Below are 25,175 nucleotides of genomic sequence, written 5' to 3' on the forward strand. Positions count from 1 at the left end.
GTGATGGTACAAGTTCTAATATAACTATGAATGGAGCAGTTGCAATGATCATATAAGGGTAGAAATAACTTACAGTTTCCAAATACATTACATGGAATATGTAGATTTTTAAAGCTTAAACGCAATTTCAATGTAAAACAGATACTGAGTTTGCAGAATATTACTGATTTTTCTGGAATGGGATACAGAAAGAGATAAGGTAGGATGCGCTACTTGTATACTAGTGTGTCTAGAACAATTTTCCTTACTACTACCCTTCCATCAAGGTACAGCTGCCATCCAAAATAACACGGTCATTTAAAGAAACCAGAAAAATTCAAGAGTATCTAATGAAAATAAACATTCCCTGTGATTTAATTGCCCAGACTGTTAAAGATTTTGAGGTACTTCCTTTAAGCTGCACCCCTCACCTGCACCCCTGCCCCCATCATATGTGTGTGTGTTTTTATACACAACTGGGACTGTTACTCATAAAATTTGATACACTGCTGCTACAGTATGGCTATATAGTACATTTGTACTATTTTTTTTTAAAGATCTTATTTATTTATTCATGAGACACACACACACACAGAGGCAGAGACACAGGCAGAGGGAGAAGCAGGCTCCATGCAAGGAGCTTGATGCGAGACTCAGTCCCAGGACGCCAGGATCACGTCCTGGGCCAAAGGCAGGTGCTAAACTGCCACCCAGGGATCCCCACTTTACCAATTAAATGAACGCCCTTCACTAAGACACTTCACTGTTATCTGCTGAAAAAAAAAAAAATACATTTCCTGACATGTCCAATGTGAATAGCACACCCTCCACCCCTGGGGCTCCTGTGCACAACAGGTGGAAGCACTAGACAAATAACATTTCTGAAACTCATTTTACTTATTGTCAATCTACCTTTCAGGGTGGGTGTGAGGCTTAAATCTGATGACACATGTAAAGTCATTTGGCCAACAATAAATGAGAGCTATTATGATGATCATTAGTAGCAGCAAAAGCAATCATAGTGGTGGCACTAGTAATCTCTTGTCTTTTCACCATACCCATCTCACTAATTACCTACACTGAGACTTTCCCCACAACTATCCCAAAATTGCCAAGTCTTGCTCAATAAAGTTTAGTCCACCTCTAAGTTAATGCTCCCAATTATCAATGGATTCTCATCATTGCAATTTATTAATTTCTACTTCTGAAGACATTCCCCAGGGCAGCCCAGTGGCCCAGAGGTTTAGTGTTGCCTTCGGTCCAGGGTGTGATCCTGGAGACCCAGGATCGAGTCCTGCGTCGGGCTCCCCGCATGGAGTCTGCTTCTCCCTCTGCCTCTCTCTCTCTGTGTCTTTCATGAATAAATAAATAAAGTCTTTAAAAAAAAAAAAAAGAAAACATTCCCCATAGAAACTGCTCCGAACTTTTTCACTTTTTGTTAAATAAACACTAAATTTCAATTTGATTGTTTTAGAGTTTGTCTTCCCCCAAATAGTGTGAGTTTGTAAATTTAGGGATATTACCTAACTGTTCTGTGTCTGAAAAAAAAAAAAGGGCTTATTACTGAAAGAATTTAAATTTATTCTATGAGAGATGCTCTAACTTCCTCTTTCTCTGTATTAAATATTCTGTCATTACTCAGACTTCCCCCTTGTCTTTGATCTTAGCCAGAGATTAACTTAACTTCCAGAGTTAATTCTTTCACTTATATTCTGGAATCTGTTAATTACCTTTGTAAACTACCTCCTCTTTTGCATCTATCTTTTCCTTTCTACTGAACCCTGTACTTAATTGTAACATTATATATGCTACTCCAACTAAAAAGAAATGAAATAACACTTTTCATTTGATCTCATTACTATCATAAAAGATAGGAACTAGATTTACAATATCTGGCAAAGCAATGATAAATTTAATTAATATTGAATACATTTATTATAGTAATTAATATTGAATATATTTATTATAGTAACATATCTGATGATTTTTTTCTCCATCATTGGCCATCTTTCAAAGATACATATTATTTTTCAATTATATCATCAATACAATTTATAATGGCTAGTCCGCTGCTCTTTACATAAATGGTGGCAGATAAAGCATAGGATTGGCTTTTATTTCTTTATTTAAAACCCCTTCACCAAATTCTTTTTTCTTTCAGCTGTTTGTTTCAACTGAACAAATTATTTGCATATGGCTACTCAGCGCAAGTTTGTGGATTCTAGTTACCCTAAACAGCCGCTTAAGATTATACCACTTTCCACCTGAAAATAAAGCCAATAACCATTACTTTATTGGTGTTAATTATAAAATGATTATTGCTATCACTTTTCCTTCCATCAAGCAATTTCTCAGGCATCATAAATATATAAATAAGTGAAGTAAATAAAGCATACTTTTCCTACTACCTTAAAGATTTTATTATTTAAAAACCTGCAATCTATGTAGGTTATATATATTAATAATACATACTATGATGTTTTAATAATTCACCATATTTAAAAGAACAATTTAGAAACAAACATCTGTGGCTATAAAGCTATGGTTGTTTCCTTTGTTTTTAAAACATAAATAAAAGGAGGGTGCCTGGGTGGCTTAGTTGGTTAAGTGTCTGCCCTGGTCATGATCTCAGGGTCCTGGGATAGAGCCCCACGGCAGGCTCCCTGTTCAGTGGGGAGTCTGCTTTTTCCCTCTCCATCTGCCCCTTCCACGCTATCTACCTCTCCCCAGGCTCATGCCCTCAAATACATAAATAAAATCTTAAAAAAAAAAAAACCCCATAAATAAAAAGGTTGAAAATAGCATTTTAGTTCAGACAGTTTCATTTAAAGTTTTCTTAGTTGCTGAAGTTCTTAGGCTGTTTTTCTTTAACAACCAAAAGGATTCTATGTCCCTCCTTCATAGCCTTCCTGCTGCAAAAACATATAATTTGACTTAAAACACATAGGATATGTATTTTTAATAGGAAAATTCTAGTTTAAAAGATGCACATTTAAATGTTAATAAATGCACATAAATGATAGTACATCGAAAAAAACTATACTGCAAAAAGAGATTTTAAAAGTTATACTGTTAATTTGGACGAATTAACTTTTACTTCAACCCTTGATATATCTAACTGTTCTACACAGATAACATTCTCTGGCCAAAGAAATACCAAGGGTATGCATTATTTTATATTCACATGAGATTTAGTAGCAAGCAGCTAAAATTTGGAGGGGGGGGGGGAGCCCAAACCAATAATGATGGTGGGAGACTTATCCAATTTTATTACATACCCAATCATCGAAGTCCAAAATGGAAAAACCAAAAAAAAAAAAAAAAAAAAAAAAAAAAAAGACAACTTGCTTTATTATTAAAAGACGTTAATTTATTGCCTTAGTAGAGGACTAAAAATTGCAAGTGCAAACTGAACAACCCCAAACTAAATATGGTGCCCTTGCAAAACTAAATGCTGCAGTTGCTACAGCGCTCTGTCGGCCACAGTCAAACCAGATTCAAAGCCACAGGTAGGAGCAACTGATTGATTGGCTTAGCTGCCAGAGGTAATGGGGGAGAAAGCAAGTATTTGACCTTTTTCTTTTCTTTTTTTTTTTTTTTTTTGCCTTTTGTAGAAAGAGATAAGTCCTGCCGTCTAGTAAGACTAAAATTATGGGAAATATCTCAAACATAGGAAGGGAGTTTGGATGGAAGATATTCAAAACCAAATGTCTTTGGCCCTATCTCCTTTTCTCCTAATAATTAATACTATTGACAATATTACAAGTAATAGTAGTAGTATTAATAATAATTAATATTATTAATTATAAAGAAAAGGATTTCTCTTTTTGCTCTTTGATCCTTTAGCGCCAGCTCCTACTAACCTACCAACCTACTGCTACTGTGAAGCAGTCATGTATTTTATACAACAAAATAGGAAATATATTCTCAGGGACCTTGTTTAAATAACTATGCTTTTGAAATCTGTACCCTCCACCAAAATTTTAATCACATCTGAAAGCAGTATAGAAATACATAAGCACAATTTAGGCACTTCAATAAATATGTTATACTTAATAATTAACTAAATATAAGCTTGGAGATAAAATAAAAATGAATGATGATGTGTGTATTTGTGTGTTTTTAATAAGACAAAGCATACAAATGAATTTGAGACTGGATACTCACCTGGACTTCTTGAAAGATAGGGCAGTATATAGGTTCATACTGCTCATGATAAAGCTACACCCAACATAAAGTACCTCTCTACCTGAGCTTCTGTTTGCTCATTATTTACTCTAAATTTAGTATGTTCACAAACATCATCTTATTTGATTTCTATGATGGCTCTTTGTTAAAGGTAAAATTATCCCCACTTTACTGCTAAAGAAAACATGCTTTCAAACAAGTAACTTTCCAGAGCCATAGAACTATGTGGCAAGAGCTGGAGTTTGAAACCAGGTATGTGTAAAGGCCTAACTTTTCCTATTCTAAGACATGACTATTTACTTGGATAATAAACCTAAGTTCATGCCTAGGTTAAAACTGAAGTATAATTTTATACACAGTACTTATGATGCTATAATTTTTTTCCTATTTTTAATGCTGGTAAATTCTGAAAGCATAGTAGATTTAAGAGGTTAACACTGTTACATAATTTTCTTTATTCCGTGTATAGTTTCTAAGGAATAAATAAAGTTTATTAGTAAACTACAGGCTAAGTCCTTAGTAAATTCTATTCGCAAATATTTTAAATAACTCTAAAAAGGACTTCGACACAATTTGACTAATTTGTGTCATGGTATATAACTTTTGGTTTTGGGCACCATCTTTAAATATTCTTTGGTATCCAGTGTTAGGAAGAATGAAGTAAAATAAAAAGTTCTGCCATTAGCTGTGGAATGAATTAGGGCTTTTCCTAATAAGATATTTTTATGTATCAGTAGTAGCCCAAGGAATGTATCTTAAACTAATATTACCAAAAAGTATTACATAAAATTAATCTCACACTTATATAGGCTTATTATTATTATTTTTTAGGCTTATTATTTCAAACTTTAAGTATAATAACAAGTATAACAAAATACCCATTGATTCTATAGCTTTTACATAAAATCTTTTATAAATGGAGAAACAGCAAGGGCTACATCTTTACAGTTGAAAATATAAGATGCCAACAGGCTAGGTCAGCAAAGAACTGTTGACTACAGAATCAAGCCAATCTTCATTAATTGACCTCACTCAATAATATTAATTAAAAGCCCTTTATGTGCTAGACATTGTGCTAATATGATAAAAACTCCAGGATGCAAAACATCAACCCTCTGAAGATATCTTCTGGCCTTATGACCACAAAATTTGGACAAAGAATGCTATAAAAGTGAAGTCTAAGCTGTCAAGTAATCTAACTACTGAATTAATTTCAACCAAAACTTGTAATTTAAGTAGAATTAAGCAGTCACTGATGTACCCTGAATTACCAATTTCTACTCTGGACATCTTATCCTATATTAAATACTTCCAAATCTATCAAGATTGCAGTTTTATATATCATAATCAACTAGTCTTTGGAAACCTTCTTTACCTTAAAATAAAATACATCAAACTGCATTCAGTTTTTGTTAAATATTTCAATTTTTTCATTTAACTCAAACTCACTACATTATTTCTGAAATTTCAATTGCTAGGAGAAATTAAAGATTTACCATGAATTCTGGGTGATACTTCTGGAAGAATTAGAAGAATTTCTTTACAGAGAAATTCTAGTTGCCTGTAAGTTCTCATTCATTTGTCACAGAGAGTGAAGTTGATGTTTCATGTTGCTCTCTGTTAGTTCCCATGAGACCATTGATTATTCAAATCCCATCTTGATGCAAAAATATCTTTAGGATTATACAGGAGTAACAAAACCTTGTATTAGAATCTTTAGGAGGAAATACAACTGCAAAAGGTTCAGTAGGAACCCAGTAGTTTGAGCCTCAACATCACTTAAGTAGATTCTTAGGTGGCCAGGGAATATCAATTTTATTAGTGCAAATAAAAGTCCCTAGTTTCTAAAAAGAACAGTTTCCACTTTGGAAATGTTTGTTTATTGATATCCTATAAATTCTCTTTGAATCTTTAATGATACAACTCTAAATATAAACATGATATAGGTTACACTCCTCCCAAGGGAAAAGAATTTTTGTCTTTTCTATAACAGCTATTAGCTAGATATGAATGAGAAACAATGTATTCTAAAAAAAAAAAAAAAGAAGCTTTCGAATGTCTTTTATAGCAGCAGAACAGTCTTTTCAAACAAAATATGACTTAGAGTCTTTATGCATAAAGCAGAAAGCAAAGATACTATGGTTAAATGTAAGTTGGAGGCCTCTTTCAAATATCCCCTTTATCCTGGCACTGCTTATTCAAAGAACACTGGCCAAGAAATAGTACTAAAAGTACTAAAAACAATGGATGTAAATTCTTGGCTTACCAGAGGCACTAAGTCTTTTCCTCTAATTATACAGAATTAAAAGAGCAGTTCATGGGTATTTTTTATTACAGAGAATTTTTTGGGTCCCATTCCTTAAATAAAGATCAAACACAAAATATAATCACATGTTATTTATATATTTCAGTTATAAACTAGCAGTCTACATCATGGACTTTATAAGAATAAAGATTAAGGACAAAGACCTTCCAAATTTTTGTCAGACATACAAAGACGTTAGAAGTTGTCACTCATTCTCAGAACAAGAAAAAAAGCTGAATTGACAGTTAACAATTCTTCTTAAATCCATCAGAGGACTGAGGTCACAAGGCAACTGCCTCCCTGAAAACTGGAGACAGTCGAATATAGAGAATCACAAATAACTTCAAGAGTCAATAACTGGTAGGAATACTTAAGCAGAAATTGATGAATTGACGGAAGGTCTAGTATGGATTATCTTGAAAGATGAAAACTTTGGGGGATGGTATGCGGCTGCAGTCTCGGTAGAGAGCTTTTTTGAGTTTTAACTCCAGGAATTTTACCAAGGTCTCATAGTAAAGACTGGAGGAAAAAAATTCCCTAGGGATTCCAGCATGGGGGTGGGGGTTGGGGGTGGGGGATCAATTTTAAATTTGCCCAGAATATTCTCTCCTTACCAAAGGCCTGCCCTCAAGAAAAATTACTTCACCAAAGCCTTATCTGGCCGATGGGAAGGAGCAATTAGGTAATTTGAGCCCTCCAAATTCCCTCACATAAGGGGAGAAAAATAAAGAAAACAAAAGAAAAACTCTTCTTCATGTCACAGCCCTTAGACTCAAGCCCAATAAAAGTTAGATTTAATCATGAGATTATAGAATGCTTCCCATCTGCATACCTTATCAACATATCAACCAGGCTCCAGTATAATAACAGTGGATTACAACTGAGAAAGCTGTAAGATACAGACTCAATTTAACAATGAGCTTCAGGATGCCTGTGTGGCTCAGTCAGTTGAGCATCTGATTCTTGGTTTTGGCTAGGGTCATGATCTCATGGGTCTTCAGACCAAGCCCCAAGGGGGCTCTGCGCTCAGCACAGAGTCTGCCTCAGATTCTCTTTCCCTCCCTCCCCAGCCCCAACATGCCCTAAAATTAAAGTCTTTGGGAAAAAAAAAAAAAAAGAAAAAAAGAGCTTCTAATAAAACCCAAAGACAACAAGGGAGGGGGAAAAAGGACACTAGAAGAAACTGAAGCCTCTCTCACTGCTACAGCAAACATTAAATACAGCATAATTCCTAAGCAGGTAAATATAAAACTTAACACTAAAGGTCTCTATACCTCAGTTCCTATTAACTGATATCCGGTGCATGTGAACTGGACTCAGATATGGCAGGGACTTTGAAATTATCATACTGCAGACTAAACATAGTTATGATTAATATAATATGCTAATCGCATATTATAATATAATTAATATGCTAAGACTCATGCAAAGAAGTGGCAACATGTAAAAAAGATATGGATAAAGTAAGCAGAGAAATGGAGATATTAAAAATAAAAAAGAAATGCCAGAAATAAAAAATACTGTAACAGAAATAAAGAATGCCTTTAAGGAGTGGCTGGCTCAGTGGGTGGAGGAGTGGCCGGTTCAGTTGGTTAAGCATGTGATTTGATCTCAGGGCTGTGGGTTTGAGTCTTCTGTTGGGTGTTAGAGATTACTTAAAAAATAAAATCTTAAAAAAAAAAAACAAAAAGAAAAAAGAAAAAGAATGCTTTTGATGAGATACAGCCAAGAAAAGAATCAGTGAGTTTAAACATGTATGAATAGAAACTTCACAAACTAAAAAATAAAGAGAAAAAAAAAATGAAAAAAGGAAACATATTCAAGAACTGTGGGACAATTACAAAAGTTGTAACATATGTGTAATGGGAATATCAGAAAGAGGAAAGAGAAAAAAATGGAAAAAATACTTGAAGTAAGAATGGCTGAGAATTTTCCAAAATTAATGACACCCCAAACCATAGATTAGGAAATTCAGAGAATACCATATAGGATACATATAAAAACACCACCACCTAGGCATGTTATATTCAAACTGCTAAAAACCAAAGACAAAAAATCTTGAAAGTAGCTAGATGGAAAATAGCAAAAACAAAAACCTTACTGATAGCACAAGAAAGGTAAGATTATCTGATGTCTCTTGAGAAACCACATAAGCAAGAAGAGTAGAATGAAATATTTTAAAGTTAAGAGAAAAAGATTTTTTGTCCACAAAGTTATTTTTCAAAAGTGAAGGAGAAATACTTTTTCAGACAAAAACTGAGGGCATATCTTCACTGTAGAGCTACCTTATAAGAAATGTTAAAAGAAGTTCTTCAATGTGGTTTATGTATACAATGGAATATTACTCAGCTATTAGAAATGACAAATACCCACCATTTGCTTCAACGTGGATGGAACTGGAGGGTATTATGCTGAGTGAAGTAAGTCAGTCGGAGAAGGACAAACATTATATGTTCTCATTCATTTGGGGAATATAAATAATAGTGAAAGGGAATATAAGGGAAGGGAGAAGAAATGTGTGGGAAATATCAGAAAGGGAGACAGAACATAAAGACTGCTAACTCTGGGAAACGAACTAGGGGTGGTAGAAGGGGAGGAGGGCGGGGGGTGGGAGTGAATGGGTGACGGGCACTGGGTGTTATTCTGTATGTTAGTAAATTGAACACCAATAAAAATAAATTAAAAAAAAAAAAAGAAGTTCTTCATACAGACTACAGAAGAAAAATTGGTGGAGGTCAGAAACTGGGATGTATATAAAGAAAGGAAGGGTACTGGAGAAGGAAAGAATGGAAGTAGAATAAAATATTTTACTTTTCTTATTTTTAACGGATTTAGTAGGTAAGTGTTCAGAATAACAGCTACAATGTATTTGGTGATTAAATCTTTGGATAAGTGAAATGAATGATAGCAACTGCATAAGGACATGAGGGAAGAAGCAAGAATACTGCATTACAAAGGACTCGTACTACACATTGTTGTTTGAAAGTGAACTAGATTAGCCATCAACATATAACCCGAACAATCATAAAAAAAAAAAAAAGTTTAAGATTTTATTTATTTATTCATGAGAGACACAGAGAGAGAGAGGGAGGCAGAGACACAGGCAGAGGGAGAAGCAGGCTCCATGCAGGGAGCCTGATGTGGGATTTGATCCCGGGTCTCCAGGATCACACCCTGGGCTGAAGTTGGCACTAAACCGCTGAGCCACCCGGGCTGCCCCAATAAAAAAAATTTTTAAAAGAAGCATAATTGATTTGCTAAGAGGAACAAATAGAATCATATAAATTACTTCATTAAAAACCAAAGAAAGTAAAGCATGTGAAGACAAAAGATACAAAAAGCAAGTGAAATGAATAGAAAATATTTGTAAATATGACAGTTATTAATGCAACTGTATCAATAATCACTTTAAACGTGAATGATCTAAATACACTAATTAAAAAACAAAGAGACTCCCAGAGAGGATAAACAAAATGAAACCCAAGTATGTGTGGTTAGATATAACAACACAGATTAAAAGTAAAGTGATAGAGATGGTTGGGGAATTAGCAAAATAGGTGAAGGGGATTAAAAGTTACAAACTTCCAGTTGTAAAATAAGTAAGTCATGGGGATGAAAAGTACAGCACAGGGAGCTTAGTCAATAATACTGTAATAACTTTGTAGGATAACACATGGTAACTAACCTTAGCATACTGAATGTTGTGTAATGCGTATAACTGTCAAATGGCTATGCTGTACACATCACACAATACAATAGTGGATGTCAACTATACTTCAATTAAAAAACATTTTTTTTTCAATTAAAATTTTTTTAAAAAGGTAGTTAGCAACAGTTGAAGGATTGACTTATGTGAAGAAAACCTACGGGGAAGAAGAGAAAATCATATTCAAAGTTGAAAGTTGGGGACTAATTAATTTGAACATTAAAATCCACTTTATGCTCCATCCCTCCATCCACCCTCCCTCCCAAAATATAAAAGGATGGTGAAAGATATACCACAATAACAGTAATCAAAAGAAAGGTGAAGTAACTATACTAATGTCAGACAAAGCAGACTTCAGAGTACAGGGACTATGAGAAATAAAGAGGGACATTACACAATGATACGGAGGTCAACTCTTCACAAAGACAGAAGTCTTAAGGTCTGTACTCTTAACACAAAGCATCAAAAAATGAGCAAAATCTGACAGAACTGCAAGAAGAAAACAGACAAATCCACTAATTATATTTGGAAACTTAGCACAACTCTATCAGTGACTGACAGATTCAGCAGGCTGAAAATCAGTAAAGATGTAGTTGAACTAAACAACACTATCAATCAATTGGCTCTGACATTTATATAATGCTTCAAAAACAATGGAAAAAACATTCTTCTCATGCTCACCTGGAACATTCACCAAAAGAGACTACATCTGGGATATAAAACACACCTTAACAAATTTAAAAGAACAGAAATCACATAAAGTACGCTCTCAGATTACAATGTGATTAAGCTAAAAATCACTAACAAAAAGATAGGTGGAATATCCCAAAATATTTGGAAATTAAACAACACCCTTCTAAAATATTTTGAACTAAGTGATAATGAAATTATAACTTACCAAATTTGTGGGATACAGCTAAAGCAGTACATAGAGGGAAAGTTATAGCATGAAATGTATATAATTAGAAAAGATCTAAATGTATACATCTAAGCTCCCACTTTAGGAAACCAAAAAAGTAAAAATATAAATCAAGGTAAGCAGAAGAAAAAAATAAAAATTAGAGTAGAAATCAATGAAATGAAAACAGGAAATCAACAGAAAAAAAATCAATGAAACCAAAAATTGGTTGTTTGAAAAGATCAATAAAAAAAAAATCAATAAAATAGATAAATCTCCAGCTAGCTTAAGCAAGAAAAAGAATGGGAAAAGGCACAATTACTAACATCAGAAATGAAAGCTTCTTTAATTGCTACTGAGCCCATGGACATTAAAAGGATAATAAATGTTATGAATAACTCTATGCCACAAATTTGGTAATTTATGAAATGAATGATCAACAACCTGCTAAAACTCACACAAGAAGAATAATCTGAATAAAACTTAACTACTGAAAAAATTGAACCAATGGTTTATCTTGCAAAAAAGAAAACTAGGCCAAGATACTTTCACTGGTGAATTCTACCAAAAATTTAAGGAAGAAATGATACCATTCTCTATAATCCCTACCAGAAAACAAAGAGAGAACATTTCCTAATTCATTATATAAGATCAGCATTGCCCTAATACCAAAAACATACAAAGACAGAAAAACTATAGACCAGTATTTCTCATGAACATAGGTGTAAAAATCCTTAAAAGGTGGCACATCTGGGTGGCTTAGTCAGTTAAGCATCTGACTCTTGATCTCAGTTTAGGTCTTGACCTCAGGGTCATGAGTTCAAGCCCTACACTGGGCTCTATACTGTGGAGCTCACTTTGGGGAAAAAAATCCTCAAGAAAAATATTAGTAAATCTATTAAGTAACATTAAAAAAAACTACATACCAATGAAAAATGAAGGATGCACTGTGTTATCGTATGCCTTTTGCTGAACCACTAAGGCCAAATATAAGAACACTAAAGAAATATCTTAGGCTAAGCTGAAAAATATGCATATTTATTTAACTTCTTCACTGCAGCTATGCAAGGATAATTCAAGTTAATTTATATAATTCATCACATCAACAGGCTAAAGAAGGAAAATCATATCATATCAATAGCTGTAGAAAAAGAAAAAATAGGTATGACAAAATCTAACACCTATATATTACGAAAAACTCAGCAAATGTCCTAATTAAAAAATAGGTTAAATCTGGATACCCTACCAAAGATTATATTCAGATGGTAAATAAGTAAATGAAAAGATGTTCAACATCTTTTGTCATCAGGGAAATACAAATGAAAATAACATAGATGTGAATGCACATTTATTAGAATGGCTAAAATCTAAAAAACTGACAATACTGAATGGTGGTGAGGGTGTGCAGGAGCAGGAACTTCTTATTCATTCATTGATGGTTACAAGTACAAAATAGTACAGCCACTTTGAAAAACAGTTGGACAGTTTCTTACAATGCTAAATATAGTCTTGCCATACAATCAAGAAATTGTAACCCTAGGTAACTGCCCAAAGGAGTTAAAAATCATGTCCATACAAGAGCACTTGGCTGGCTCAGATGGTGGAGCATGTGACTCTTGATCTCATGGTTGTAAGTTAAAGTCCTGTGTTGAGTGCAGAGCTTACTTAGGAAAAAAAAAATAAAAATAAAAACTACAAAACTACATACAAATATTTATAGTAACTTCCTAACTGCCAAAAACTAGAAGGAACCAAAATGTCCTTTGATAGATAAACGGATGCATCCATACAACAGAATTATTATTCAGCAATAAAAAGAAATGAGTAATCAAGCCACAAAAGACATAGTTCAGAACCTTAAATTCATATTCTTAGTGAAGAAACCAGTCTTAAAAGTCTGAAAACTACATACTGTATGTATATTACTATATGATTCCAACTATATATTCTGGGCAAAGGCAACTATAGAGAAAATCAGTAGTTGCTAGGGGCATGGAGGCAGGGGAAAGACGGGAGGTAGTGAAGAGAGATAGATGAATAGATCAAACAGGGCATTTTCAGGGTGGTGAAATTATTCTGTACAATACTGTAAAGATGAATATGTGACATTTTACGTTGTCAAAATCCACACAACTATAGCACAAAGAGTGAATCCTCATGTAAACTATAGATTTTAGCTTATGATAATGTATAAATATTACTCATCAATCGTAACATATGCATCACACTAATACAAAATGTTAATATTAGGGAAACTGTTAGGAAGAGAGAATATATGGGAACTCTGCACTATCTGCTCAACTTTTCTCTAAATCTAAAACGGCTCTAAAAAATAGTCTACTATTTTTTTTTTAAAAAGATAAGGATGAATATTATCACTACTATTGTACAACTATTCTAGAAACATAAGATATTATACTTGGACAAGAGGACAAAATAAGAGGTATTAATATAGGAAAAAAACAGTTGAAAATATAGAAGTCGTAAAAATTTATGACAGCAACAAAAAAATAAAAAGCACAACTAGCAATAAGTTCTGCAATTAATGTATGTGAAGAAAACTTTCAAGCTATACTGGGATAAAAAAAGACTATAATACCATAAGCTGATACCTTTTTCCTTTAAGGGAAGAAATAACACTGGAACAATGTTTACTACCATAAGACAAACACTACCAAAAAAATTCATTAAAAGCAATTACAACAAAAATGCCAACATGCTTTTTTTTTTTTTTTTGATCTCTAGAAACATTCTAAAGTTCATTTGAAAGGATAAGTATCTGTATATGTACTAAGTCCAATTTATAAATCACTCTTATTTCAAAATCTAGCATAGTGCCTGGTATAAGTGCTTGAAAAAATTAAGAAACACCCTGAAAAAAGAAAAATTTGGAGGGGGATCTTGCCATATCCAAGTTTAAAGTGATGGTATAATAAGGACAGAGACCAGTGGGATAATAAGTAATCCAGAAACAGACAAAGCATACAGGAATTTAATATATCAAGGGTGGAATTTCAAACACCTAAGGGAAAGATAAGCACCAATATGTTAGCCATTTGGAAAACAATAAAGCTATCTTCATGCTTCACTTTATACATGAAACTAAAATACAGATGGATCAGAAAGTTAAAAAATTGAAGTAGCGGAAAGCAACAAAATGTATATTATGTGATCTAAGAGTTTAGAAGGTCTAAGCATGAAATAAAAATCTTTAGTCTTTCTAGTATGTCTACTAAAATGTCTAGAACACTAACCAACTTAAAAGCAATGCATACTCCTTCAAACCTAGACTAAAGACTATTTCCCATTCATTAAAAGACCTCCTTGGAGAAATTTGATGCCATGTGTATGGCAGGAAATGTACAAGATAAGCCTGGAACGTTTTGTCTAACAGACAGCAAGGAAACTGTCAAAGACATATTAAGATCACGTATTTTAAGATCAACCAAAGGAACTGGGAACCAGCACGAATAGACCTTTACCAGCTAAAGATGAGGCAATCTGAACATCAAGAAATAACAATTGCAATGGACTAAAATACCTCAAATATTTTTAAATTCATAAGTTCACTTACAATGATATGAAAAACAAACACAAAATCCAAACTTCATGGGACACCTGCGAAGAATTCAAGTAAGTAACACAATACTTTGAAAACTGGCAAATAAGAGATATCATATATAACCTATCTAGCTTCTTTTCTAGGAACTTATTATTCCTCAGAAAAATCAAAGAGTTGATAAAGAGGGGAATTTTTACATTTTACAACTCTTAATGAAATAATGGATGTAGGCAATGATCTTCAGTGGCTGTTGACATCACAAATAAAGACACAAGACATTACATATCTCCTAATGGAAGTACACAATGCCTCTTCTAAAATGCTCTTCATAAAACTCAAATCAAAATCTGATCAAACATCTGGACCTAATTACTAACTGTAGGGTCAGGAGTAACATGCCAAATGATACCAGTAAAATCCAGATTGTGATGTTCTTAAAGGGCAAATAACCTATGTTTATCAACAAAAACTTAAAAAAAGATTAACAGAGATGAAAGGGCAATATACAGGTTAAAAGAAACCTAAAAGTCTTCTCAACCAAAAGCAATGTTTGAATCTTAGATTTCATTTCAAACTCTAAACAAAATACAAGTGGAGAAATGGAAATTCTGAAAGGATATTTGAAGAACTCACAATATTGAAGGGCTTATTTTCTGCAAAGGGTGCAAATTATGTAGATTGGGGTCCCCATTTTTTAGAGATAAAATGCCTGCTTATTTAAAAAGCAATTATTGAGGGCGCCTGAATGGCTCAGTTGGTTAAGCAATCAACTCTTGATTTCAGCTCAGATCATGATTTCAAGGTCATGAGATCAAGCTCTGTGTTGGGCTCCACACTCAGGGAAGAGTCTGCTTAAGGATTCTCTGTCTCCCTCTCCTGCCCCTTTCCTTGCACATACTCTTTCTCTCTCTCTCTCTAAAGTAAATAAATAAATCTATAAAAAGCAATTATTGATGTGCAGTGTTGAAGAGTAAGTGGCTGGATGAAAAGAATATATTAAATTAAGAAAAGAAGAATTACAAATACAAAAACACCATGTAAAATATGGTTGTACCACAGAATGAAAAAGAGGTTAAATGTATAACTAAAGTCATTTTTAATTCCATGAAAGGAAAAGAGTGCATGGTCAGTGATTTCAACTTTCAATATGGAGTATTTCACAATAATGTATCAGTGAAGGAAATAATTTTAATTAAAGTCTGATGGAAACAAGGAAGAAAAATTGATCTGTCATTTAAAAAAAATTAGAATATAGCCTTTAGTGGACAATGGCAATGATATGTATTTTCCACTTGGAATTAAAACTTAATCTGAATAATATAAGTCACTATTCTCTTCATGCCCTTCTGCTCTTGGTATCCTATGCTTCTCATAGATCCCTGGGCTTATGAGCTCCTTCTATAATTTCCTGCATTTGCTATTCTAACCAAAATTATTTTTCCAAGACAAACCACTACACATCCCTTAAGACTCAATTCAAAAGTAATGACTGTAGTGAAACCATTCCATTTTATTTTATTTTTTTATTATTTTATTTTATTTTATTTTATTTTATTTTATTTTATTTTATAGATTTTATTTATTTGAGAGAGAGAGAGAAGAAGCAAAGGAAGAGGGAGAGGGAGACAGAGAATCTGAAGCAGACTCTGCGCTAAGCGCAGGCCTGATAGAGGGCTCCAATCTCATGATCACAAGATCACAACCTAAGGTGAGAGCAAGAGTCAGCTGCTTAATGGACTGAGCCACCTAGGCGCCTCTGTAGCGAAACTTTTCTAACTACCCCCAGCATTACATTAACTGTCCGCTATGCTGCCAACTATCTTTTTATAGCACTTATTTATACCATAAATTTGTTTTTGGATGCGCTTCTCTAAAAGCTGAGAATGATCTTTTTTATTTCTAACTCATAGCACATACACTCTCCCAGAGGGTGCTCGATAAATATTTGCAGAATCAAACTGAATTACTATTGCAGCATCTAAAAATGGCTTTAAAAAATGACAAGCTCTAGGAAGCCTTGCTGAGTCTTATTCAAAAAAGACTTCCAAAGAGGAGGCACATATCAAATTTTGTAGCACTGATCCTACTAGCAAGATGGGAAATTGGGTTGTGCATTTAGGCTCATTAGCTCTTCCAGCAACTTTTTTTTCTTGAAATACTGTAAGTGCTTCATTTAAAGTAGCTATTCTCAAACTTTTTAGTCAACAAACAGTATTAGTTGACCCCCTACTCCATAAATTCCATTTTCATGGAAAGACAAAAAAAATCTGAAAAAAGTAAAGAATACAATTGACATTGGTGAAGAAGTTTCAGATTATTATAACATAAACAAAACAAGACGGTCAAAATAAACAAATCAAAGAAATAATCAGAGACCACCTAACACACTGACTTGTAAACTACCTTTTGACAAATAGATTTTATACTATAGTCTAGTACACACATGCCTATACTATACACATATAAAACTGGAAACAATAGTTACCCTTACTAATATGATGGAATCTGGTATGTTTTATTCATTTTTTTTGTTGTTGTTGGGAAAAACAAAACTAAACGAAATCAGCAAAAACCCACAGGTAGAGACCAGACAAAATGATTTCATGATATCCCTACTGGATTGAGATTTAAAGTTTGATGAACACTGTCCAAAGAAATTGTGCACACTATTAATAATCCCTGGGCTACAGTGATAATCACAGTCCCACAAAAAGCCCACATATGAAGTTTACAGTAAAGTACAATGTCTGTAGTATATCATAAAGATTATGAATAGCAAGCATAATTTTTAAATGAATGTGGTAATTTCTGCTATCAGAGGGAAATGGAATCTTTGATACCTAAAAAATGAAGGGTATTAGGTCTATTAAGACAAGTGCCTTTGTCGTAGACCTTTAAAAAGTGACAAAGCAAAGGGTCATGGTTGAGAAATGTTAAAAGAACTATCTTATTTTAACCAACATTATTCTCAAGTATTTCTTCAAGTGTAAGAAAGCCCTGTTTTAGGAAGTTCAGTTCTACTCATTAATCATCTTAGATATTAAATTGTGAGATGACATAGCTTTAAAAATAATTTGCATGGGATGTCCAACCCAAACTCAAATTTAAGACAAGTCAGTCTTCCTAACAGATCATTATCTTTAAATTGCTACAATAGAGAAATTCTATGGCTGCCATCAACTTCAAGTCACTTTTAAAAACCTATCTCTTTTCATAAACAAATATGGAACTAAATGCTTAGCTGATTTTCTTTTTTTAAAAGCTAATACTGAAACAAATTCCCCAATAACCTACCCCTACCATTAGGCAAGGAAGGTCTACCATTTATATAAATTTCTTAGTTTAAATGCCACTGGAGCTACATAAACATCCCTCTTAACAGAAAGTATTTTTGCTCAAAGACTTCAGTGGTTTCAAAAGAAAATTTTCATTGAAGTATAGATGACAAATATAAATATAAAGAACAAAAGAACATTTATGTGTATCAAATAAAATTGCCATTTACTTTTTACAAGACTGCCACAGACACATGAAGTTGTGTCCAGGTTTTCTCACTGGATCCCCTTGTTGACTAGATGCACTGAATGGAGAAGGCTGGGAAGTGTTAGGCTGGCTCTGCACTTGCACAGCTGGTGAAGGCGTCATAGGAGTGTTCTGTGAAAAAATACAACCATGCAGTTTGTGAGGTGACACTGAAAAACATTCATATTTTATAGTGTAGGCTTAAAATGATTATAATGACAATTATATGATTACATCGATATTCATGCACTTCTAACCTAAAATTTACATCTGTAGTTTTATTTTTTATTTTTATTTTTTTACATCTGTAGTTTTAATGATCATTTTAAAAACAATTCTCTAAAAAGAGAACTTTTTATAAAAATAACTAGGAAGTCAGATTCTTTTATTTCATATGAACAACAAAGGCAAGATCACACTGTTATTGCTACAGAATATACATTATTTAGAATTAAGAATTTTTAGATTGATAAAATTAGGCAGAAATACAATTATGGATTAAAATAAGGAATAAATCTAAATGCACCCACTTGATTTACTTACGTACATTCTGCACAAAAACAAATCAACTGCAATTATTTCTTTGCATATATTTCCTTTTAGATTTTTAAATGAATACAACATGAAACATAGTAAAAAGCAAAGAAAATTTCTGATGTTAAAAATGAAGTAACCATAAGTACAATGTTGTAAAATGTTATTTTATATTAAGCCATTTTAACAACTTCAAAGTTGTTCCATTACAGCTTTTGATGGACAATACAAGTAAAAGGATTCTAATTATACACATAAGTCTTTTAAATACGAGCTATGTTTTCTTCTTCTATAACTCATCCCTTTGAAAAATATATAATTATAATATAGTTTAAAACAATTTGAGGCAAAATATTTTCTTTGAACCTTAGATTTTATTCATAATGTATCACAAAGGGAAAAATAAAATTGAAATTTTCATATATAAATGGTATCATGCCATTTTCAAAGCATTGCTTAATGGCAATACATTTACACTTTGGGAAAATACTAAATATACTTGTTCACTTGTAAGGTAATATTGGAAATAGTTGGGCAAAACTAGCTAAAAACTGCTGCAAACATCAGATAAAAGCCATAATAATTAGAAAAAAACACAAAACACATATTAGGCTAGAGAACAAAAATGAAAAAAGATAATAAAATGCTGGGAAAAAAGTTTCAAAATGTGAAGTCATAAGAACTTTTGAGTTCTAAGGTCTAAGAAAAAAAATCTACTTTTGGGATGTGATTGAAATTGTTCCTATTATACGGTTTCACCCTTAACATTTTACAATGAGAAAACATACACGTGTATATACATGCGTGGAAAATAGGCATCATGGATAGGATGCGGACTTTCTGGCTTGACACATCAGCACTCAAACTTTCAATTTGCCTTTTAAACTAATTATGTGACCTTGGCCAACCTATTTTCCTCAGTTTCCTCATCTATAAACTGTTAAGTAATGAAATCTAACTTAAGGAATGGTGGGAAGAACAGAGAAACTACAGATGAAGAGCCTAGTTCTAGATTCTCAAAAAATGGCAAGAGATCCTATTTTATTATGCTAGAAGTCCAAATAGAGAAGTCCAAAAGGGAAACAATACTTTGGAAGAAAGATAATGTAATGAGTTTGCTTTGGGAACACTGACAGATCAACAACTACAAATGTCTATTAATAGAAGTTAATGCTGGAAACACAGATCTGACAGTCATTCACCAGGGAATCCTTAAAGCTATAAAAACCAATGCTGAGAAAGCAGACAGAAAGAAAAGGGGATCAAAGATAAAGGAATGGAAGGTAACATTAGAATTAGTCTATCAAAAGAATTACTCAAATTGCTTCCCTGAAATGAAAATATTGCATTAAAAATCCAGGAAATTCTAATAAGGGAGAGTAATCAAGATCAGTTTCAGCCAAATACAAATATTAGGGAGTAACAAGTTACAAATATCCCAGAATTTTAATTAAAGGGTAAATTTGCTAAAGGCATCAAATTCCCTCACAATGAACCTTCTGGTTCCCCATACTATTACCATTTAAATTAGGTATTTTATTGACTATCTTGTCATATATTTGTAGGTTAAGCTTATTTTTACTTTCTTAAGTGCTAACAAATCTTTATCCAATTTTTTCTTCCATTGTGGAACTCTTATTTATTGTCACACAGAAAATTTAACAAGGAATCACAGGGTATTTTGACCCCAAATGTTAATGACGGATATGGTAAGGATGACTGAAACTAATCTAAGTTAAATTAAGAATGAATAAAGACACATTAACCAAATGCAATATGTAAAAAACCTGTGGATCTTAATTTGAGCAAGTGGTTAAAAAAAAAAAAAAAAAACCACGTTTCTTAAAGACAGCTAGAGAACACTGACCATGAACTAGGTGCCAAATAATATTAAAACATTACTATTTCTGTTAGATGTGCTTCGGTATTATAGAGAAAGACAGATTTAAATATTTAAAAGTACTTCACTTTGACTATTAGAGAAATCGATTCTGAATTATGTACTGGCAAAATGAAATAATGTTTGATATTTGTTTTAAAGTACTCCAAGAAAAAAAAATGATAGTGGTGAAGAACAGATGAAACTAAAAAGGCAAAACGGTATAAATATTTTAAGCTAGGTAGTAATACATGATTTACTGTCTCTACTTTTGTATATGCTGGAAAAAAATTTACAATAAAAATTAAATGACAAGAATAGGTCTAAATATTATCACCGAAACCAAAACAGTACTTTAAAAAAAAAGATTTAATTTATTTATATGAGAGAGAGAATGAGAGAAAGCATGGGGAGAGCCTGCTTCTCTCTCTCCCTCTCCCCACTGAGTAGGGAGCCTGATGTGGGGCTCAATCCCAGGACCCTGGGATCATGACCTGAGCTGAAGGCAGATGATTAACCAACTGAGCCACCTAGGTGCCCCAAGAATTAAAGCATTTATATAATATACCAAATGAGAAATTCTAAGAATCATATTTCCTTTAACTGTATGGGTGAATATTTTTAGGATTCCTCTTGTTATTAAAAGACAGCCCTTTTCTGGGGCACCTGTGTGGCTAAATATCCATCTCTTGATTTTGGCCCAGGTCATGATCTCAAGGTGGTGAAATCCAGCCCAGTGATGGGCTCTGTACTTAGCTTGGAGTCTACTTAAAAGACTCACCTTCCCTCTCACTCTGCCCCCACCCCAATCAATCAATTGTTCAATCATCAATAGGATTAGGCCTTTTACACAAGAGTGCAAAAATACATTTTTTAGGATGTGTAAGCTTTTTTCTTAATTTTATTATTTACTATGAATTGCTAGGCCATTAGCCAGAACCCTAACTCAAATGTAAATGTAAAAGTAAGTTTCAAAGCCAAAGTTTTTGGAATGATCTCTCTTGAAAAATATTCTCTATCATCTATTGAGGAAAAGCTATTTTTTTAATAGTATAGTTATTTTTCAAATCAAAGCCACAACTCCGGCAGTGAGTGACCAGAAAATCAAAGCCACAATTCTGGCAGTGAGTGACCAGAAAAATTACATGAAGGATACAAAACAACTATGTGATTTATTCTGCAATGTAAAATTGCAGAATTTTTTAGTTAAAAAAGTTAATGCAGCAGTTTTATTATTGCTCTTTTTGTTAAAAAAAATAAAAGGTAATTTTAACTTTGCTTCCCTCTATCATCTTTTCAAGAGTAAACTATGGCTAAAAATTCTAGATTATAGTGATAATATTTTAAGATTTATTTGATAGGGAGAGAGGGAGGGGCAGGAGGAGAGAATCCTCAAGCAGACTCCCCGCTCAGCACAGAGCCCAACTGTGAGGGTTGATCCCAGCACCCCGATATCATGTCCTGAGCTGCAATCAAGAGTGGGATGCTCAACCAACTGTGCCACTCAGGTGTCCTTATAGTGGTAATATTTCCTGATGTAAGACTTGGGATTTGAGGCTCTTAAATCCTTACATTTTTTTTAAATCCTTACATTCTTAATATTAAACTTTAAAAACCTTAGAAAGATGAAAATTTAAACACTTCAATCTGTGTTAAAAAGACACAAATTCATAATCTGTTCTCAAAATAAATTCTTTACTAGATAGTAATGAAATACTGTGCTTAATTCTAGCTACAGATTTTGAAAGCCACTTATAAAATGGACTGAGATAAATAGGATGATGAATAAACCAGACACCCTGACACAAGATGTAATTGAAGGAACTGAGAAAGTATATTCTAAAGCATAAGCAAATAAGGAAAGATACTCTGAAACAGTTATAAGGAACAATAATTAGATTTACTCTAAATGTGATGTAAGTGATTATGGTTAGTCTAAATGCACAGACCTTTGAGAACAGAATTAAGACAATTATAGAAATCATTGGAAAAGAGATCTCTGTGAGCGTGGAAAAGTAACTCTAATTCTTAAAAATGAGGGTTTGGGACAAGATAATATCTAGGTGTCTTTCTGCTGTAACATTCCCTCATGTTCTTAAACTACCAAGTTTTTTTACTTTTATAAAGTATAAACCTAGGTAATCAATACATACCAAGCCTGGCTTATAAGAACATACTGAAATGCAAACAAAAAAATTATGTTTAGTGGTAATGCTTCTTAGTTTTTATTTTTACAATGTGCTACTACTCTACAAAACTAAGCAGTAGTACTCTTAAGAAAATACTGAAATGATAATTCCTGTGGCTCTTGCTAAAATGATTTTGGCTATGACTAAATGCTGCCCCCTTGAGGCTACAGAGCTGCTTTCTGATGGGCTGAGTAATTTCAAGCTCTTCATCAAAGAAAGGAAGGGACCAGAGAGACACTAAAATGCAGTGTCACACAAAACCATATCAGCAATGATTCCTAAGTGAAGGACACGGAACTGAGGAGAAGGCATGTATGAAACACCTTAAATACATCCTTAAGTAAACTATTTTTAGGGACAAGAATTCAGAATGTCTTCAGATCACGGGATTAACAGTTATAGTTGTGTTCAATATGTTTTACACGCTCCTGAAAAAGGCAAGTCTTTCAGTAAATATAATTATTTTTCTTTTTTATTCATTTTTATTTTTTTTCAAGATTTTTATTTATTATCTGACAGAGAGAGTAACCATAAGCAGGGAGAGATGGAACAGCGGACTCTCCACCAAACAGGGAGGCAGATGTGAGGCTTGATCCCAGGACCTTGGGATCATGACCCAAGCCAAAGGCAGAGGCTTAGCTGACTGAGCCACCCAGGTGCCCCTCATTTTTATTTTTTATATATTAATCTGGTTTGATGCCCCTAGAAGATACCAATTCATGAATAGTGGAAGAGGGTAGTGCTTTCAGAAATAGTTATCCTATAACTCGCAAATACAAGATTAAAAATAAGCAGCTACAAATAAAGAAATCTGCCTTGAAACAGGTACAATTTATTTTGTATTTCTATGAACTATCCAGCTAAATCTTAAACACAAAATCTATGGTTATATCAATTACTTTCACATATCTTTCTCTTTTTTGGTTGCTATTTTTTAAATAATGAAATTAATATAGGTAATTAATGGGAGTTAAAGGGAATAAAACTGGAAAAAGAAACACGAAGTAACAATGGTATTAGGAAGGATTACCTGTTGGCCATTCTCAGCAGGGACATTTCCCTGCAGTCTTTCCAGCCCTGAACATTCTGCAAGTCTCAAAGTCCCTTCTTGGGGTTCAGGTGCCTCCTTAATATCGCCAGAACCCTTGAAATGGTGGAAATAACAAGGTTTGGCTGAAAATTCACATTTAAAATCCTCTATTTCCTCTACCCTTTTAAGTTACCAATTCAAATAGTGAATAAAATGGTGTTAAACCAAGGTCTACATAAAAGAAATTTAAAGAATCTGGGTAACAATGGAAATGATTTTCTATTAGCAGGCTCTTAAAAAGGCCCAACAGCTGACCTTTCAAAGGAAATTTATGATCCCATCTTGAACAGTTCATCTTTTTTAGCCTTTATGGCACTTTATTCTCATATATATGAAGGTAAAATACAGCAGTACTGCTATTACTATATACTATACTATATAGTACTGTATGTACTATATTACTGAGTGAGTACCTAACTATGTAGCAATCACCAAGCTAAGTGTCACACATACGAACCTCAATTTTTAATTCTTACTCTCCTAGATACTGTGCATGCTATTTCCTTTTCCTTGCAAAGTTTTAAATTTCTACGTGCCAATCAAATACTTATTTTAAAAATGAAGAATGTAGCTATTTTAAATAGACTATATTCCTTGGGAGAATATACAGAAAAACCCATTTTTCAGGTTAGGAATAAAATGTAGTGATTTTATGGCTTGAATTAGATGCATATTTTGTCCAGTGTGTTAAGAAAAAGTTTTAGCATTAATGTCCTAAAATTGTAATTTAATATTACATTCTGTAATATAATAATTCAAATAATCAGTATGTTATATAATAAAGGGCTTTCTAGAACTTTTCAAGGAAATCTTTTAAAACAGTGGAGAAATGGGTTAAGAGGATGAATTTTTGTTTCACACACACCCAAGTGGTTCAATCTTGGAACCACTTCACATTTGTTGGTGATCTTGGAGAAGTTATTTTGCATCTTGGAGCCTCATCTCTAAAACGGTAATAACAATTTTTACCTCATAGAGTTATTGAATATAATCACACTGGAAGATTAAGGACACACAAAAAAATGGGGATTCCTAATTTCACAGTAATGGAGTTTTTCTCTCATTTGGCTTAGTCTATTATAACTATTTAGGATTATGAGGGAATCTGAGAGGAAAAAACAGAGTCAGGAACATAATCAAGATGAATTGGGAAATTATAAATGTAGGAAAAACTATGAAAATCCAACTTACTGAATGCTTATTATATGCCAGCCACTGCACTATTAAAAAAATTTTAGTGTGTTTATTAATAAATGAAAAACTCAACTTGTAGCAGTTTGAGTATAGTATTTTTTGCTAAAACTTAGTATTAAATATTGCCAT

General features: G+C 33.1%; 1 protein-coding gene and 1 long non-coding RNA gene across 4 annotated transcripts in view; one reads left to right on the forward strand and one right to left on the reverse strand.

Annotated features, from left to right (window-relative positions):
• The window catches only part of ARID2 (AT-rich interaction domain 2), a 169,422-nt gene that overhangs the window by 23,284 nt on the left and 120,963 nt on the right, over positions 1–25,175 (reverse strand). The window contains exons 16-17 of one of the 2 annotated variants that reach the window (XM_077870349.1): positions 23,793–23,906; positions 18,144–18,292 (exon numbers count right to left, since the gene is read on the reverse strand). In XM_077870349.1, the coding sequence (XP_077726475.1) occupies positions 18,144–18,292; positions 23,793–23,906 (263 nt within the window). The remainder of the gene's footprint in view (positions 1–18,143; positions 18,293–23,792; positions 23,907–25,175) is intronic. The other variant, XM_077870350.1, reaches the window with a different exon arrangement.
• LOC144296952 (uncharacterized) overlaps positions 1–25,175 on the forward strand; it is a 37,427-nt gene that overhangs the window by 6,659 nt on the left and 5,593 nt on the right. Inside the window, exon 3 of one of the 2 annotated variants that reach the window (XR_013363906.1) lies at positions 2,141–2,258. The exons of the other annotated variant lie outside the window; for it this stretch is intronic. This is a non-coding gene — a long non-coding RNA (uncharacterized LOC144296952). Of the gene's footprint in view, positions 1–2,140; positions 2,259–25,175 lie in introns of those variants that run through there. 2 annotated transcript variants of the gene reach the window in all.

This window comes from Canis aureus, chromosome 25, assembly GCF_053574225.1.
Source record: "Canis aureus isolate CA01 chromosome 25, VMU_Caureus_v.1.0, whole genome shotgun sequence".
NCBI lineage: Eukaryota > Metazoa > Chordata > Mammalia > Carnivora > Canidae > Canis > Canis aureus.